The sequence below is a fragment of the Podarcis raffonei genome, chromosome 7 (assembly GCF_027172205.1).
Source record: "Podarcis raffonei isolate rPodRaf1 chromosome 7, rPodRaf1.pri, whole genome shotgun sequence".
Lineage (NCBI taxonomy): Eukaryota > Metazoa > Chordata > Lepidosauria > Squamata > Lacertidae > Podarcis > Podarcis raffonei.
Window position 1 is genome coordinate 41,623,755 of NC_070608.1, and position 20,627 is coordinate 41,644,381.

Genomic DNA, 20,627 nt, shown 5'->3' on the forward strand with positions numbered 1-20,627 from the left:
AGACGCTCATTTTATTCAATGCATCACTCCAAGAGGTAAGAATCACAGGGCCCTGGACCATATTGATGCCCTCACCCAGCATACAGATGCCCCATTAACATTGGACTTGTCCCTAATAAAGAAGCACATTGTGTCCCACTTGTGACTGCCTCCCTTGCTTCAATCAAGTCTATACATGAAATGAGGATTAAATATCAGCAAAGACTGTGTGGCAAGTTAAAAGTAGTAATGCTAGCTCAAGGAAATTACAGGTCCCTAGGGGAGAGATGAGCACTGTTACATCCTCCCCTCCTGTACAAACGATTTGCTCTCTTCCCATAGAGAGTATTCCACTCATTCACTTCCACAGTCCTTAATCCCTGTAATGTGCTGGTCCAGGGTTTAGATCAGTTAGCCCTTCAAACACCCATTGATCTCATTGATGATTAGGTGTTAAAGAATCATGCTATTAACCCACTCTGGTTCCTGGATCGAAACGTTAACAAAGTGGTGTGGAGGAAATTGCAAGGAACTGGCTCCCACACTGCAGTGGTTAATGCATCAATTTGCCTTATGTTGCAATCTCATGCAGTTACTTAGGAAATAAGCTTCACAGAAGAGACTTAGGCATACTCCCAAGTAAACGTGCTGAAGACGGGGTTGCTTATAGATTGCAAAACATTTAAAGCAAGCTGTAGGTTGGAGTATATATGGCTTATATTGCATGTGTTTTATCTTGTGATACTATTTAAATGGCATTCAGAAAAGCATTACACTTCCACACCCATTCCCTTGCTGATGTCTGGATCTTCATCACAGTGACACGAAAACTCCCTCAAAGAAATTTCAGTAGAAATGTCCAACTCCCTCTACTGGAAGTTTCTTGTAGGATAACAGAGAAAAGGTAAACTCTGCTGTTATGCATCTTGTAATAAGATCAACTGAGTGCTCCAGTGCAAAATCAGATGAAACAGCCCTATGAAGCCTTTTCTTGTACACTATTTAAAATTACTTTTCTTTACTACAACATTTTCTTACATTTCCTTATCACCAATGCAATTTGGGTAAACTAATAAAACACTGTTTGGGCAAATATTTTTTAAGCAAACATACACATTGACTAACTAAGTTGCACATTGTATTAACAGTAATGCTGCTGGTTAGTTAACTGCCTACTTACAAACACACCCCTTTCTTTATTCAATCAGCTTAATTTTTTGTTTGTTTGAATAAATAAATATCTGTACTGTATTGCTTTACTTAAAAGAGACTTCTTCTGAAGCTGGCCTAATGTGGTATCATTTAGAACTGGAGGTCACAAAGTTAAAAACTTTCAACACCATTTATTGAAAATATTTAATTATTTCCTTGTGAAAGTGGTGTCTTTTTTGCCATTATGTACACCACCTGCTTAGTACCACCTGCCCAGGGTCTAAAGTATTATTTTGGGTGGCAGGTGTGGGTTGTTAAAAAGATGCAGTATTTTCACACTGTGCAGACAATGTGTTCAAAGAGATAAACAGTGGAGGCTGGACTATTAGAATGACTGGGGCACTGCCCCAGCAATTTCAGGCTGCCCTCAGCCAGCCCCACCTCCCTGCTTTCTCTTACAGTCAATGCAGTGTGTGGAACTGTTTGTCAGCTTCCTCATTTTTAGTCTTAGTGTTACCCTTGTACAACTCAATAGGGAGGAGAATGGGGACAAAACTAGACTGAGTTGGCTCCATCTGTCATTGGTTGTGGTTGGCTTTGACTGCACACATTGTTGACTTGCTGCCTTATGCCCCACCAGTCCCAATGGACCATTGTAAACAGCATTTGCTAATATTGATGGTTTGTTATGAGTTTGAGTTACAACTGATGGCCTTCAACTTTTCAAGAGCTAGCACTCATTTGGAAACCGAAAATGTTATCTCCAAAGTGGGCAGGATTGTGATCTCCTCTTCCCCTGATGAGCACTTGCTGTTCAGTTCTTCCTCCTCCGCCTCCAGGTCAACAGGAGGAGTTAAAAGAGCACACTAGCAGTGTGCACTGAGTACTCAGGTAAGGAGAGGATATTGCATGTTTTCAGGGTTGCCTCCCTGAAAAAGTATGGACTGAGGTGTGGCATGAGGACCCAGAATCCTGGACAATACTTGTGGTGGTACTAATTTGCCCTGCAACAAGTGAAAGAAAACACAGGACAAACGAAAGTGTGGATATGCCCCCAGTTGTGCCAAAGCTTTGAAACTACATTGTCCTCAGAGAGGTCTTTCCCAAGGATTCAACTTGGGACATTTTGCATGCAGAGCATGTGCTCTATCACTAAGTTATGCTCATTCCCCAGTTTAGCATCCAGTTTTGGCTCCCACTACTTTAATTTGTTTTATATAATATTTTATTCTTGGACAGTTGTTTTCATTGTTTTCATTTACCTTCTTAGCTGCTTTGGATACTGAGTGTAGAAAGGTGGGAAAGTAAAAAATAAAATTCAAATTATAAACAGTCAGATTCAGTCACTTCTGGAGCAGGGTGCTCTAGCCAGTATCAGCCTGCAACCGGAACACTGGCAGGGCTTTGTTTGACAAAGGAGTTCTCTGTACCTTTAATTTTTAACATCCACCAGAAACTACTTCTTAAAGCCTCGCATACATATGATGCATAGTGCACACTGTATAACTCATATCAGATATGTGAGGGGTGTCTAGCTTCAGAGTTCCTAACAACATGTGTTAGAGAAGGACAGCACCGATGTGGGCAGAATGCAGAAGAGAGCTTCTCCTGAACTTTTTAATAGGCGGGTTGGTTTATACTGGAGAGAATGGTCCTTCAGGTAACCTGTCCTAAAGTATTTAGGTTTTGCTGTTTATTGCTTGCTAATGTGTCTAAATATGCTGTGGGCAAGAGGGGAAAGATTTGAGATTCCATGTCTTTTCAAAAATGGCTGTTGGGGTGCCTACTTTGACGCTCTATTTTTTCCTTCCATACCATACAACTAGGATTATATCCAGGATGTGCTGGATATAATCCAGTGCCAGTGATTCCTGTTTGTCAGTATAGTCCCATTCAATTTACAGCTGAGTGCAAATTACCAGAACTGATCCATGTTGTAGCAATGGCAAAAAAAAAAAAAAGGTGTGTTGGGGGTGGGCTTGAGAGGGCCAGGAGCAAAGATGTACAAAGTAGACAAAAGGTCACCAAGGGCTTTTTGCCTGCCTAGCGCTTCAGCTGCCATTGGTACAGGACTGCTGGACCTAATGAACTGCCCTTTGCTTTCTTTGAGACTGCTAGCAAAGGTGCCAATTAAGAGTTTGTTACTGCAATGGTTTTGGGAAAGAGACGGTTGCCCACTGGGAAAAGAATGGAGACAATGAACCTGTTTACAACAAACTGCTGTACAGCTGCTGCATTGCAGAATCATAGATGTAGACGATTAGGTCATCTAGTGCTGACATTACAAGATTGATGCCTCCAGCACAGTCACAAGTTGGAAGAAAAAGAGAATCAGCTCAAACCTGTCATGTAGAAGTTTGAGACCCGACTTGCTATTGCCACAATCTGGTTCAGAAAGTTCAAGTTATTTAGCTATGGAGCTGGATCAGAGGAGAGAATCTGATACCAGTAACAGAGAGTCAGTGCCAATGCATTAATTTAAAATGTAATTTATTGTCTATGATAGAAGACATGAGGACCAGTGCCTCAGTCAAAGGTCTTCTCCACTGCCAATTTGACAAGCAGCTCTATCCTCTTTCAAACTTCTGATAAGTTTTGAATAAAGAATGAACTAGCTGAGTTGAGGGTGCGCACATCTTGGTGGAGTTTTTTTTTTTGCAGTTTGTATATTTTGTTCCTACTTTTGGTGTGGACATATTCTAACCCTTTTTCTTTTAATAAAACATTTCAATATTACTTTAAACTTTTATTTATATTGATTACTCTGTGCAAAACTTTTATGTATTTTAAATTATTTTTTCACATTGGTTTTTTTTTTTCTAAATTGTTAACCGCTTTTCTGGAATGTTTGTCACTGCTTTCTTTTTAGCTCACATGGTTTCTATGTTTCCACTTTCAAAAATCTTATTTTTCATTTCTCCTTATTTAAGCTCCTGTATTTGTTTTATTACATTTGCAGTTATAACCGCTACTTTCCTAACTTACTCACTATCCTATATATATATGGTTTTCTACCTGCCAGTGGCTGTGAGCTGCTGGTTTTTAAGGTATTATCATAATCTGAGAAAGAAATCCTGACTAGTGTGACCAGTTTTCTAGCATTCCTCTCCATAATCGTACACTGTATCTGCTTTTATTCAGACATGATATGCAGAGAAAACTGCAGGGCAAACAGTGTTGTCATAACAAGGAAGCAAGGTCTGTACTCTGAAAATAAAATATATTATTTTCCCTAATTCTGTCAGGTCATCAAGCCAAGTCCCATTTTAGAAGGTCTCTGATTGAACCAAGGATGGAAACAGGTGATGCTATCTAACTGGAGGACTTCAAGGCTGTAATCTGGATGTACAGGTCTAGTTTATCTAACTGCCACAGGCGAAGAGACAGATCATGAGTTGTCAAACTCCATTGATTTCCCTGGATACTTTGATTCATACCTACTGAAGATCTAACAGTAAATGCATAGTTCTATCTATGTGTTATCTTTTGGGATGGGTTATACTAATATAAATCTGATAAAATACCAGACTTATCACATTTATTATACAGTTCTGATTCCTGTGGAGAGTTATTGCTTCACAAGTTTCTCACCCCATTCAGCACATATAGAAGAAATAAAATCCTAGTTAATGATGGTTTGATGTTTTGTATTCCCAGCTGGATCAGCTTTGGTATCAATACAGAGGCAGATGAACAGATCCTTTAGCAAACCCGCTTGACTTTTAAAAACTGCAAGAAGTGATAATATATATTTTTTATTTTAGTTTTGTGTGCTATGTTACCTATGCCTTGAGAGTTCAGTCCATCAAAGTGCAAATAATTTTAAATGACACTTTGATTGTGGATAGATGAGACTGTCAATTCTGCAGATCAGTGTAATGATTTTGTGTGTCAATATGCTTAACTACACAATGCTATGGATGTTTATTCAGAAGTAAGTCCCACTATGTTCAATGGGGCATACTCTGGGAAACTGTGACTAGGATTACAACCTCAATAAAGTTATTAAATGCACATTTGAGTATAGATATTCAAAACTAAATTTTAGTCATGTATGTTGCATATACATGTGTGAACATATTAGATTGGAGTTATACTTAGGGTAGATTTCAATACTTGTACTTTAAGTAAGACGAAGTGTGTTCTCTAGAAGTGTGCAAATACAATAGATATATAATTTTCTTTTTTTAATAAGATATTTATTAAAGTTTTCAATATTAATACAATAAGAGGAAAAAAATCAAAAAGAAAAAAAGAAAAAATAACAAAAATACAAAAAATAAGAATAATTAAAAACACACAAAATTTCCATTACTTATTTTCCATTAACTTGTTTCCCAGACCTCCTCGTACCTCCCTTTTTTGTATTCCAATTCAAATTGTTAATTCAGCAAATCCTTATCGATAAATTTTAACCTGCTTCTAAACCTTTTTTTCCATATTCTCTTAAAACATTACAGCCAGAAACCACTTAATTTCTATCTGACATCATTCTAACATTCATTAATTTTACAGTGTTTCTGTAGATAGTCCTTAAATTTCTTCCAATCTACTTCCGCTGACTCTTCTCCCTGGTCTCGGATTCTGCCGGACATTTCTGCCAGTCCCATATAGTCTATCATCTTCATCTGCCATTCTTCCAGAGTGGGTAGATCCTGTGTCTTCCAGTACTTTGCGATGAGTATTCTTGCTGCTGTTGTAGCATACATAAAGAAAGTTTTGTCCTTCTTTCACACCAATTGGCCGACTATGCCCAGGAGAAAGGCCTCTGGTTTTTCAGGAAGGTATATTTAAATACCTTTTTCATTTCATTATATATCATTTCCCAGAAAGCCTTAATCCTTGGGCACGTCCACCAAAGGTGAAAGAATGTACCTTCATTTTCTTTGCATTTCCAATATTTATTATCGGGCAAATGATAAATTTTTGCAAGCTTGACTGGGGTCATGTACCACCTGTAAATCATTTTCATAATATTCTCTCTTACAATAGATATATAATTTTCAACAAGTTCCATTTTTAATGCTTTATCTAATAACAAATACATCATCTTTTCGTGCTCAGTGCAATGATCCTGGCATGATTTTGCAGTGTTAAATGGTGGGAAAAGTAAAAATAACCAGGTGGGTGGCACTGAACATTGCCTGATATTTCCATTACTATGAAAATATTATCTTCTAATATAGAGAAAACAGGCTTGCCATTTATATTTTGTAGTGTAAACATTATAAGGTTGGATTAGTGAGCTTTCTGATGCTCTTATGCTGCAGCTATTTTTTAAATGTGTAACTTAAGACCTGAAAATATTATGGCGCATAAGAAGACTGAAATTAACAGTCCAATTTAACCCTTTAAAGTAATACGTGATTTTTTAAAGAATATAGTTTGAAACCCTACAAATGTTTCCAAAATGACATTTATGCATGATGAAAGAGAATTTTCAAGAGACCTATTTTCAAACAGACATGTGAGCAGTAGATAGCATTATTGCTTCTTTTTTATTTTATTTTATATATTTTTTGAAGCAAGGGGAAATGAATATACTTTCTTTTCACATTTTTTTGGTTCCAACACTTTACTGAAAATGCTGACAGATTACAAAAGCAAGATGGCATACTGAAAATTTTCACGTCCATAGTTAGACTAGTTTTTTGTTTACTCTGGATGGAATAACACAGAATCATAAAAACACAGAGCTGGGAGAGACTTCATAGGGTATCAGATCCAGCTTGTAGTAGGATATTGTAATTAAGGATGAGCAGATCCCCTTCCCCCAGTTCCATTTAGTTGGGTTGGCTCTGCTCTATAAATGTCACACTGCCTGCCTTTGGGTTTAGCTTGTAAAATTTCAAAAATTAATTTCAGATTTGACACATGGGTAATATGCTGTAGTTTTCCATTGTTGGATAAGTGACCAAAAGTAATGGTAAGATGTCCTCCAATTCATCTTTTTGTCTCAGAGAATAATCCACCTAACTATACAACCAGTGGGTGTTTTTTTCCTGGGGGGACGGAGGGGGACGCATACCCCTAAACATTTTGTGAATCTAAGTTTGGCCTCATTTCCCACAGTTTTTGTCAAATTCATGTTGGTAGTTAAGGACTGTCTACTGAATAGTTCTATTATTATTATTATTATTATTATTATTATTATTATTATTATTACACTAAGATGTTTAAACTGGCCTGCTTCACACCTCAAGCTTGTTGTTGTTGTTTAGTCATTTAGTCGTGACCCCATGGACCAGAGCACGCCAGGCACTCCTGTCTTCCACTGCCTCCTGCAGTTTGGTCAGACTCATATTTGTAGCTTCAAGAACACTGTCCAACCATCTCGTCCTCTGTCGTCCCCTTCTCCTTGTGCCCTCAATCTTTCCCAACATCAGGGTCTTTTCCAGGGAGTCTTCTCTTCTCATGAGGTGGCCAAAGTACTGGAGCCTCAGCTTCACGCTCTGTTCTTCCAGTGAGCACTCAGGGCTAATTTCTTTAAGACTGGATGCGTTTGATCTTCTTGCAGTCCATGGTACTCTCAAGAGTCTCCTCCAGCACCATAATTCAAAAGCATCAATTCTTCGGCAATCAGCCTTCTTTATGGTCCAGCTCTCACTTCCATACATCACTACTGGGAAAACCATGGCTTTAACTATACGGACCTTTGTTGGCAAGGTGATGTCTCTGCTTTTTAAGATGCCGTCAAGGTTTGCCATCGCCTTTCTCCCAAGGAGCAGGCATCTTTTAATTTCATGACTGCTGTCACCATCTGCAGTGATCATGGAGCCCAAGAAAGTAAAATCTCTCACTGCCTCCATTTCTTCCCCTTCTGTATGCCAGGAGGTGATGGGCCCAGTGGCCATGATCTTCGTTTTTTTGATGTTGAGCTTCAGACCATATTTTGCACTCTCCTCTTTCACCCTCATTAAATTCTTCTTCACTTTCTGCCATCAAGGTTGTGTCATCTGCATAGCTGAGGTTGATATTTCTTCCGGCGATCTTAATTCCAGCTTGGGATTCATCCAGCCCAGCCTTTCGCATAATGAATTCTGCATATAAGTTAAATAAGCAGGGAGACAATATACAGCCTTGCCGTACTCCTTTCCCAATTTTGAACAAATCAGTTGTTCCATATCCAGTTCTAACTGTAGCTTCTTGTCCCACATAGAGATTTCTCAGGAGACAGATGAGGTGATCAGGCACTCCCATTTCTTTAAGAACTTGCCATAGTTTGCTGTGGTCGACACAGTCAAAGGCTTTTGCATAGTCAATGAAGCAGAAGTAGATGTCTTTCTGGAACTCTCTAGCTTTCTCCATAATCCAGCGCATGTTTGCAATTTGGTCTCTGGTTCCTCTGCCTCTTCTAAATCCAGCTTGCACTTCTGGGAGTTCTCGGTCCACATACTGCTTGAGCCTTCCTTGTAGAATTTTAAGCATAACCTTGCTAGCATGTGAAATGAGTGCAATTGTGCGGTAGTTGGAGCATTCTTTGGCACTGCCCTTCTTTGGGATTGGGATGTAGACTGATCTACTCCAATCCTCTGGCCACTGCTGAGTTTTCCAAACTTGCTGGCATATTGAGTGTAGCACCTTAACAGCATCATCTTTTAAAATTTTAAATAGTTCAGCTGGAATACCATCACTTCCACTGGCCTTGTTATTTGCAGTGCTTTCTAAGGCCCATTTGACGTCACTCTCCAGGATGTCTGGCTCAAGGTCAGCAACCACACTACCTGGGGTGTACGGGCCATCCATATCTTTGTGGTATAATTCTTCTGTGTATTCTTGCCACCTCTTCTTGATGTCTTCTGCTTCTGTTACGTCCTTACCACTTTTGCCCTTTATTATGGTAATCTTTGTACGAAATGTTCCTTTCATATCTCCAATTTTCTTGAACAGATCTCTGGTTCTTCCCATTCTGCTGTTTTCCTCTATTTCTTTGCATTGCTCATTTAAGAAGGCCTTCTTGTCTCTCCTTGCTATTTTTTGGAAATCTGCATTCAATTTCCTGTATCTTTCACTATCTCCCTCGCATTTTGCTTGCCTTCTCTCCCCCACTATTTGTAAGGCCTCGTTGGACAGCCACTTTGCTTTCTTGCATTTCCTTTTCATTGGGATGGTTTTAGTTGCTGCCTCCTGTATAATGTTGCGAGCCTCCATCCATAGTTCTTCAGGCACTCTGTCCACCAAATCTAAATCCTTAAACCTGTTCCTCACTTCCACTGTGTATTCATAAGGGATTTGACTTAGATTGTATCTTACTGGCGCAGTGGTTTTTCCTACTTTCTTCAGTTTAAGCTTGAATTTTGCTATAAGAAGCTGATGATCTGAGGCACAGTCAGCTCCAGGTCTTGTTTTTGCTGACTGTATAGAGCTTCTCCATCTTTGGCTGCAGAGAATATAATCAATCTGATTTCGATGCTGCCCATCTGGTGATGTCCATGTGTAGAGTCGTCTCTTGTGTTGTTGGAAAAGCGTGTTTGTGATGACCAGCTTGTTCTCTTGGCAGAACTCTATTAGCCTTTGCCCTGCTTCGTTTTGAACTCCAAGGCCAAACTTGCCAGTTGTTCCTTTTATCTCTTGACTCCCTACTTTAGCATTCCAATCCCCTATAATGAGAAGAACATTTTTCTTTGGTGTCAATTCTATAAGGTCTTGTAAGTCTTCATAGAATTGGTCAATTTCAGCTTCTTCAGCACCAGTGGTTGGTGCATAAACTTGGATTACTGTGATGTTAAAATGTCTGCCTTGGATTCATATCAAGATCATTCTATCATTTTTGAGATTGCATCCCAATACAGCTTTTGCCACTCTTTTGTTGACTATGAGGGCCACTCCATTTCTTTTACGGGATTCTTGCCCACAGTAGTAGATATGATGGTCATCCGAACTGAATTCGCCCATTCCCGTCCATTTTAGTTCACTGATGCCCAGGATGTCAATATTTATTCTTGCCATCTCATTTTTGACCACATCCAACTTACCAAGGTTCATGGTTCTTACAGTCCAGGTTCCTATGCAATATTTTTCTTTACAGCATTGGACTTTCCTTTCGCTTCCAGGCATATCCGCAACTGAGAGTCCTTTCGGCTTTGGCCCAGCCGCTTCATCAGCTCTGAATCTACTTGCACTTGTCCTCCGCTCTTCCTCAGTAGCATGTTGGACGCCTTCCGACCTGAGGGGCTCATCTTCCAGCGTCATAACTTTTATATGCCTTTTGTCTTTGTCCCTGGAGTTTTCTTGGCAGGGATACTGGAGTGGCTTGCTGGTTCCTGCTCCAGGTGGATCACGTTTGGTTAAAACTCTCCACTATGACCTGTCCATCTTGGGTGGCCCTGCACGGCATAGCTCATAGCTTCTCTGAGTTATTCAAGCCCCTTCGCCACGGCAAGGCAGCGATCCATGGAGGGGACCTCAAGCTAATCTATAGTTAATGTTTAATGGGGTGTATGGGGTGTTAGGGGGAGGGGTATGTCATTCTCCTTCTGGGGTAGTTTGTCCACCTTTGGTTCCCATGTTGCACCGAGCTCTTAGCTGTGGCTCCTAGAAGCTGTCAGCATGTGACAGTGGCCACACACTGGGAAATGGATTCGACTGGATGGCTAAATGAGGCAAGGGTAGTCAATGGGTCTCAAACTCTTGGGGAGTTAGGAACTTCCCCTGCATGCAGACAGGCTCCAGTGGATTGAGCAGACAAGACCCAGAGTGGGTCCACTGGCCAAGATGGCGGTTTCTGCATGTGCTGCAGAGGGAAGTGAGGCGCAGATGGGGCTCATCAACCTGGGAAGGTATTCCATCTAAGAGAAGGAAAACTCTGGCCCTAAACCTCTACTACCTTGCAGGACATCTTCAGGATAAGAAAAGGCTGAGGAGCAAATCCTACTCAAATCTGGGGTGGATTGCTAAAGTGGTTAGCTGATGTCTTGTACGCCTCCTTATGGCAACTCCTGCAGCCAGGCTGGCACCAAATGTATTTCACTGCTTTCCTTTGTACCCCACCAGCAAGGCTATTGTCTGGGCAGCCCAGGACCTTCATACACACTGCCCAGGCTTGCACCCTGGGGACATCACTTTGGTGCTGCTAATGCAGCAGTTTGACTTCACTGGAAGTGCACGCCATTGTCTCTTGAGACAGAAGGATGCCAACAACAAGGTTTAAGGGTATACACAGCCATTGTGTATTATCAATAGATGTTGTCTTCTCTTTGTAATATATGAATGGATTTTTAAATTAATTTTAGATCAGTTTTAGAATTTTAGAACCAGCATATGGTTATATAGGTTTACGAGACCCAGTGGCCCGATTTTAAATTCATATTCTTTTAAGTAAATCCAACTGACTTTGATGGATCATATTTTGTAGTACATAAACCATACCAGCCACATACAATAGTCTACTTGGGAGGTTATTGATTTATGGACCCCTACAGCAAGGCTATCCCTGTCTAGGAACAGTCAAAGTTGTCACACCAGCCAGTTAGCAATGGGCACTCCAAGCCACTGAAGTCACCTGGGTCTCCAGTGATAGTGGTTGATCTAGGAACAACACCAAACCATACACTTGCTTCTTTGGAAAGAGTGCAATGCCATACAGGGCAAGTATGCAACCCAATTCCTCTACCTGGGAACCACTGATTCATAGGGTGTCTGTATTGTCAAGATTCAGTTACAGTTCACTAACCCTTATCTAGCCCATGATTACATCCAGGCACTGATCATGGATTAGATAAAGGCGGTGCTTTTTTCTTGGGGGTACGCAGGGGTACACATACCCCTAAACATTTTGTGAATCTAAGTTTGGCCTCATTGAGGGGTAGTATTTCAATATGAGTAGGAAAATGAAAGTACCCTTAAACATTCTTTTTTATAGAAAAAAAAAGCACTGGATAAAGGACAATGGTTTGGAAAAGATACTTATTCCATTTCTTTAATGAAATAAGTCCATGCATTTGTGGGGGGGGGCAGGGAGCACAAACTTTGCTCACCTTCTGTACGTGTATTAGCAGCCAAACACATAAAAATTTCCTTATCTGGAACCGTTCTGAGGGCTGGACAGCTAGAATTTAGCATATATGTGTAAGGAAAGACTGAATAAGAGAGCATCCACAAAGAATATTGTCAAATGGGACCATTGTTTGAAGGTATGCACCTTCATCCTTGCATGTTAGCCAGTGCTGTGAAATATGGATGGGATCTGCACAAGAGTACTCAAGTCACAGAAAAACAAGTTGATTCAGAGGTGTCTTTGCTAGTTGGTTAGCAATGATGTGAACATCAGTTGCAAGGTTTTGAGATGTAGGTGGCACTGTTAACTATGGAATCTATAAAGTCAAATTCTCTCACACAGTAAAAGCAACTAGTGGATACTTATAAACACTGCTTTAGTGACACTACTCAGTGGAAAAAGTAGGCTAGATGGGTACTGTAAATGTACATCAACAGTCTGTTCAAAATGAGAGTAAGTGAAGCAGGTGTGCTGAACATTGTGTTTATTCATTTATGATCATTGATTTTTAAGGAAGATTAAGCCAGGGCTTAATTTGTGATTAATGACAAAGAGTCCCCCCGCACCAAGGATTTGGGAAGAGGGCTTCCAGATCAGAAGGTGGTGTTTCTATATAGATCTAAGCTCCAGTATCTACCTGAGAGTTATCTATCTGGGATTCTAGGTTCCCTCTGGCTCATTTTGTATAAACACAGATTCATGTATCTGTACTTTAACTTTCCACTGCCATCAACTCAGAATGCTTTCAAAACCTAGCAACATGAATTTCAGGCATAGGCATAAAATAGACAGGATGAAGATTGCTGGTTTATTAAAGGGATACTATGCACATAAGGAAATACTGATACATTGGGATCTTAAACGGTGCTTGTTGACAGTTTCTGAAGACTCAAGAGACATTGTTGCTCACAGCAGCCTCTAAGTGGCTTTCATCTCAAGCCAAATTCCCTAAACTTCTATCCCACAACCCAGTCCTGCTGCAGCGGACAACCTGTTTCTGTATCCCCAAAGCTAGGGTTGCCATACATCTGGATTTTCCTGGATATATCTGGAATACCGCAGTCGACAGTAGTGTCCAGATAGGTAAAGATAAAGGTACCCCTGCCCGTACGGGCCAGTCTTGCCAGACTTTAGGGTTGTGCGCTCATCTCACTCTATAGACCGGGAGCAAGCACTGTCCGCAGACACTTCCGGGTCACGTGGCCAGTGTGACAAGCTGCATCTGGCGAGCCAGCGCAGCACACGGAACGCCGTTTACCTTCCCGCTGGTAAGCGGTCCCTATTTATCTACTTGCACTGAAGGGTGCTTTCGAACTGCTAGGTTGGCAGGCGCTGGGACCGAACGACAGGAGTGCACCCTGCCGCGGGGATTCGAACTGCCGACCATTCGATCGGCAAGTCCTAGGCGCTGAGGATTTACCCACAGCACCATCCAGATAGGAATGTAGAAAATGTTTGGGAATATCCGGGTGTATGGCAGCCTGTGTCAGCAGTCCAATTGTGTCATCTAAAAAGCTCAACAATTCTGGGCAAAACTGAAAAAAAGCTCAACAAACGGTATTGATATCCATACCTCAATTATTTCCCTCAGCTATTCCTCACAACCTCCTCCCTCCAACCCCTCAGCCATCAAAACCCCAACTGCCTCCCTCTCACTGACAGTTAACTCCCAATTGACTGGAACCTCCAACCAATCAGGGACAGGCCCAGAATTACAAAAGCCATCCTGGCTTCTGTTTTGATCCCAGAATGTCCTGGAAATATTTCCCCTGCCACTCATGCCACTGCCAAGCTTGGGGAGGAGGATGAGCCTCTCTGTGGCCGCTGCTACCAGCATCTTCCCTTGGGAAGCTCGTAGTGGCTGCTGGAGAGGCCCAGCCCCAGCTCTGAGAGGCAGGCAGAGGGCTGGGTTGTCCTGGGCAGGAAGAAAGGGGGAGCAGAACAATGGAGTACAAGGAGTTTTGATACTCTAAAAAAACAAACAAACATTATTGGTGTGTGTTTTTCTTTTTTGTAAATCTACCAAAGAAATCAAATCAAAGTGAGATTAAGGGGTTTTTCTCAGGACAGTGGGGTGTGTGCGTGCTGTGTCCGATTGGTTGAGTGGTGGTGACACTCTCCCTTCTTCTGACAAGAAATCCTCTTCTGATAGGGGACAAAATAAATGGGGGGTTGAGGAGGGTCAGTTGTGGGGGGAGTGAGAAATGTCCCTATTTTCATCTGAGGAATGTTGGAGGGTATGAGACCACATCATGATTTATTATTATTTCAGACATAACTATATGTGCAGCATTTCTGCATACAAACACTAGATGAAACCTTCTAACTCCTCTTCCTTGTGATAATTTGGTTATACATAGGCATACTTTATATTTATTCTGGTCAGAAGTTAAGATGCAGTCTCTTTTCTCTAACTATATCTTCTCATAACCAGAATGATATTACAAATAGGGTACTGTTGTTTTTTTACAAAATTGTGACCAGAACTCATTGTAACTTAAGAATTAGTGAACATGTTTATAACATAGTTTTAAAAATGCTTTTTTGATTTTGCATCAACTTCATGTAAGTTTGAAGTGCTTTAAATAACATGGAAATCACCATCAGTGAAAAGCTAAGATAACCCAAATTACCCATTTTTGAAGGCTTTCCTCCCCACTTAGAATCTTATTCAGAGACTTCTTTATTTATTGTGCAATTATAATGTTGCTGTCATTGATTGAGCTGCTAAGTATTACTCTTGGATAGGGATCTTTAGATGTCAGTGCCAAGGGTCTTTATCTAATCAACTCTAAGTAACAGGATGTGTTTTCCTGGTAGTTTTATCTATTCATCTTGTGCTCCCTATCATTTTTTCCCCTAGGATGGAGTTGGCGTAGATGAGAAACTGTCTTTAAGACGGGTAGCAGTTGTTGAAGATTTCTTTGACATAATCTACTCCATGCATGTGGAAACGGGGCCCAATGGAGAACAAATCAGAAAACATGCAGGACAAAAAAGAACTTATAAAGCAGTAAGTAAACAACCTTACAAAACAAAAGCACTTGTGCAACTCTAATCTTTTATCAAGATTACCTTGCTAGAACTGTAATTTGTCTTCTACTCTTAGCAAACCATGTATTCCTAATAACATGTTTCTATTAAAACATTTTACAAAAGCTATAAAGGTAAAGGTAAAGGTAAAGGGACCCCTGACCATTAGGTCCAGTCGTGGCCAACTCTGGGTTTGCGGCACTCATCTCGCTTTATTGGCCGAGGGAGCCGGCATACAGCTTCCAGGTCATGTGGCCAGCATGACTAAGCCGCTTCTGGTGAACCAGAGCAGCGCACGGAAACGCCGTTTACCTTCCCGCCAGAGTGGTACCTATTTATCTACTTGCACCTTGACGTGCTTCCAAACTGCTAGGAGCAGGAGCAGGGACCGAACAACGGGAGCTCACCCTGTTGCGGGGATTCAAACTGGCAACCTTCTGATCAGCAAGTCCTAGGCTCTGTGGTTTAACCCACAGCGCCACCTGCGTCCCTTTACAAAAGCTATAGATATGCTCTAATATCTCTGGCTACGTACTTACCAATTTGTGTTGTTTGTGGACAAACGCCGGTTTGCAACCCATAGTCACCTTTGACTGGACTTAGCCGTCCGGGGGTCCTTTACCTTTACCTACTTACCAATTTTAAGGGAAAATTATATAGGCTACATTATGTTATGTCCAAATAGTGTGTGAGTTACTTGACTTCATTTCTTTGGTGGAAATTATGAGGACATACCAGGATCAAAGCAGATTAAAAATCATTGGCTAAATATATTTCAGTATTGTTTCTTAAACATTCTCATGTGTTCAGGAAGGCATTATATGTCATGTCTATATAAGTGATTGAGAAATAAATATATATGATGCTCATACAAACTTATGTGCTCACATCTAACTGATTCCTATAGGTTTTAAACATTATTTTTATTGAAGTTTTTGAAACAAAACTTATTTGTGGTAGCAGTTAACCAAGAATATATATGGCAAAATCCCTTCTCCTTTACTGATGAACTACTCTCTCAAATAATCTCCCTTGTTTTAAATAATATAGAGAAAAACAATCTTAAGTTAGGATAATGGGGTTACATTTTCAGTGCATAGTTCTTTCATTTTTTCAAGTAGCAAAGGACCTGTTCAGAAGGCGGCCTGTGACCCTTACTGAACTTCATTCCTGATGGTCTAGCTTTAATACTTCAGCTTTCCTCTTCCCAATCACAGTCTCTTTCTTGAACTCTGTTCTCCCTACCTACCTCACCCCCACACTCTGATGCCTCTGAATGATGTACTGTTACATCACAATGGGGCTTTGTTGGCAAGGGTGAATAATAGGCTCTCCTTTGGCTGCTCTTGGCTTAAAAGCTGTCTAGAGTATGACCAGCCTGAGGCCAAACAAGCTGACTGCTTAGGCAAAATGCTAGGCTCTGAACATCAATCCTCCTCAATTCCCCATCATCAGCTGTCAAACAAAAAAAGAAGGAACAGCAACCAGCAGCAGAACAATATGGCAGCAGATGTGCTGGAGAGGAACAGGCAGGAATTGGGCAGAAGACATGAATCCAGAAGAACAGAGGGAGACAGAGCCATGAAGCAAGGTAGAGAGTAGCCTTTTTAATCTTAACCACCTGAACTGGAGCTCCCCAGTAATGATGTGCTGATCACCAGGTCTTGTGGAGACTTGTGGATACATGGGGCTTTTCAAGACCCAATGATCAGCTCATCAATGGTACTTGGGAAGCCCCATGCATAGCACGTCACAAGACCTGGTGATGATTGAGTGCATAAGCCTCAGACATGCTAATGTAATGCCACACCATGATTTGGTTTCAATTGTGAACAAGCTCAGCATGAATTCTAGTTCTCCTATAAGTGTCACAAGGCAAATAGAGCAGTTGTTCCACATTATGTTGTACACACTTTCCTGCCCATGGATACCAAGATAGGTTCTGGCCTTTAGTCTCGGCCCCTCAGCACCTTCTGATGTGATTCTGTGCTTACAACTATTGTGTAAAATAGGGAAACTACTTGGGAGAGGAATCTATATGTCATAAGAGTACAGTCATTTCAAAGGTGTTACTCCTGTAGGGCAGTTTGTGGTCAAACAGATGATTCATAGTGGATGCTGCTTGTGACAGGTAAGTTGTTGTGTGCCATCTTTCCTTGCATCTAGCAATTTACCTGCTCTATTCAACAGCATAGCTTTTCTGTTTGTGCAGCCAAAGTATGAGTAACCTGCCTTCTTTCTCACAATAGCATCTAAAGCACTTTTGTAAAAATTGTATTTGACAGGTTCAAAATTGTTTCATGCGAAAGCCCAGTTCTTAAGAAAACAAAAAAGCTTGAGTTTTGTGGATACGGTCTTTTGCATAATCCTTAAAGAGTCATGCAAAGCTAAAACCTCGTTTAATATCAGCCTACATGCTTTATTCTGGTTACCTGCTAATTGCAGATTTTGAAATCTACTAGTATTAAACATCTGTCATTGAGTAGCTCCTCTCAAAAAGAGTCGACTCCTTTCAATATATTTGTGAGGTTGCTGCAAGGAGAAAATGAGGACCAGTGTGCACATTTTTGAAGGAACTCTTTTTAAAAAAAAGTTTATGAGAATAGCAATTACCATATGTACCACTCTAAAGTGGCAGAAGAATTTTAAAGATAAGGAAAGGTATACCCTTATTCTGGGACCAGTTTCCTTAAGGGATCACCCTGCCCCATGTGTCTATTCAACCACTTCAATCTGCAGAACTTGCACTTCTACAAGTGCCACAGAATGTTTGTACCACATTTGTGAAGAGTTTATCTTTTAGTGTAGCAACACCTGTGCTTTGGAATTCCCTAGTTTATTGACACTGGCATATGCCCTCACTATATTGTTGTAGATGCATACTGAAAACTTTTTTATTTCAACAAAACTACTCAGACATGTAACTTAGCTTCCAATATTTGCCTTGAAAAGTGCTACTATTTTTGTGTGTTTTAATTATAATTATTTTATTTATATATTTTAATAGGTTTGTGCATATTAACTATATTTTGTCTATAATTTTACTATGTATGCTGTTTAGAGAGTGTTTTGATTAAGCAGTTTATAAACCTTCCTAAATTGAAATAATTGGGGGTTTGGGAAAAGAATACTGTCTTTATTTAGTTTCTTGTGCTCACTGTGAACTGATACAACTTCTTAGCTTGATGACCTAAGACTAGGTTCTATATTTCTGCATTACATTAAATTTTACATTACATTACTGCATTACATTAAATTTTAGATTTTTTTATTTTTTTGCAAATTTTGACTTTCCCTGTTGAAGGAATTGACACTCACAACTGTTCTGAATATACACATACAGATAATTGTTTCCTTCCTATTGTGAGCAGGAACATGATCATTTGTCTCTAGGTCTTACCCAATATACAAAATGAAAAGGGTAACTGTTATGTACTGAGTTGAATAGGATCCAAACTGCAGCAGTCTGATTGGTCCTAGAACAATAGGATCCAAAAGGCAGCAGTCTGATTGGTCCTAGAACAATAGGATCCAGAATGCAGCAGTCTGATTGGTCCTAGAACAATGCAGCAGTATGATTGGTTGGCAGGAACCACCCAATCATGCTCCAGATAGAAGTGAATCCACAACCTGATTGGCTTACAGTAGAATTCCGGAATTAGCCAATCATGTGCAGCCCATTGTGTAAATAATGTATATAAAGCAGATACTTTGAGGGGACATTCATTCATTCCTCCTCATCACTATGAGCTGAATAAAGAGCATGAAATCACTTTGCGACTCTGAGTATATTTCAGTAACATTACTAGAAAACCAAGAATAAAAGAAACAGAAAATAAAACAACATGTGTTCTCTTGAGTCCTTAATTTCAGTATAAGATTTCCGCACATTAAGAAATTAAGAAATATGAAATAGTCACTATTCATGCCCAGAGTGAAAGAACAAAGGAAGGCTTTATCTGATAAAGATCATGCCAGTAATTAAGAAATACAAAGTTAACAGTACAAAGGTAGTTTAAAAAACCAAACAAAAGATACTGTATTGAGATTGTATAATCAACAGAGTAACCAATTGGACCAACCTCCCATGAAGGCCTCTGGCTTTCTCTTGCTCGTGGCTGTCAATCCTTTGAAGGTTCATTTGTCATGGGGGGGAAAAATATGTTCTATACTTCAGCCAGACCATGATCTTCAGTAGGGAGCTCATTATCTTGCTACTCACTGGCAAAAACTGTTTTCGCTGCTGCTAATAAATATATACTAAGAAACATGCTGCCTGCAGTGCAAAAAACATTTTCAAATTTATGCAATAAGGTCCCTATCAGATCTTCTGGGATAGGATGACCCACAGTTCTATAAACTTCAGTCAAAATAAGTTTTCAGATGTACTTTCTCACATTCCTACATACAGTACATATCTCTTTAGCCACATCCTTTTCAACCTTGGTCTGAGCCCTTGGTCTGTAGGTTACAAAATGCCACCTGCTCACACCTTTTAATGACAGTTCTCTAAAGTTTAGACAAAAGGAATAAGAAGTCTTAGCCATCCAAATGCATTTCCACGGGTCTTGCATAATTTCTGCCATAATATCATTTCCCCAGTGCTGTAAATAAACCACTGTATCATCCAGCAATGAGTGAAGATTGTATTTATGCTAAAAACCAAACATTTTGAGGGCTGCATACCTGCATGAAGGGATATAGTCAGACTGCAGAGGATTTTGAAGACAGCAGTAAAAATGACACTGGAACTGAGAAGCATAGCACAAAAGAATAGAATAAAAAGAGTGTACATGCTTTAAACACCACACTATAGAAGATAGGAAAATACAATTTTATTAAAGGCAGTATGAGTAGTAGGACAATAAGCAATAGGTTCAAGTTGCAGCAGAGCAAATTTAAAGCAGCTATAAGGAGCTATTTGTCCAATTTTTATAATGGCTTGATAGTGGTTCAAGTTGCCTTGTGGAGCTGTGGAATTTCCTTCCTCCTTCTTAGTTTTTTTGGTTGCTGAATCAAGTGAAAACATTTTCAGCATGATTGTCCTTTATATGTACAACATACCGTATTTTTCGCTCTATAACACGCACCCGACCATAACACGCACATAGTTTTTAGAGGAGGAAAATCCGTAGGCATGCCACCCGTAGGCATTTCCTCCATAACACGCACAGACATTTCCCCTTACTTTCTAGGAGGAAAAAAGTGAGTGTTATGGTGCAAAAAATACGGTACATACCTCTTTCAGAACACCATGAGAGATATACACCCTCTTATTTTCTCCAGGTCAACAGTATTATAAATAAAATACAGTGGTACCTCAAGTTAAGTACTTAATTCATTCCGGAGGTCCGTACTTAACCTGAAACTGTTCTTAACCTGAAGCACCACTTTAGCTAATGGGGCCTCCCGCTGCTGCCGGAGCCTGATTTCTGTTCTCATCCTGAAGCAAAGTTCTTAACCTGAA

At 40.2% G+C, this 20,627-nt stretch overlaps 1 protein-coding gene across 3 annotated transcripts in view; it reads left to right on the forward strand.

Annotated features, from left to right (window-relative positions):
• NOL4 (nucleolar protein 4) overlaps positions 1–20,627 on the forward strand; it is a 121,844-nt gene that overhangs the window by 23,381 nt on the left and 77,836 nt on the right. For all 3 annotated transcript variants that reach the window (XM_053396258.1, XM_053396259.1, XM_053396260.1), the window contains exon 2: positions 14,991–15,140. In XM_053396258.1, coding sequence (XP_053252233.1) covers positions 14,991–15,140 — 150 coding nt within the window. The remainder of the gene's footprint in view (positions 1–14,990; positions 15,141–20,627) is intronic.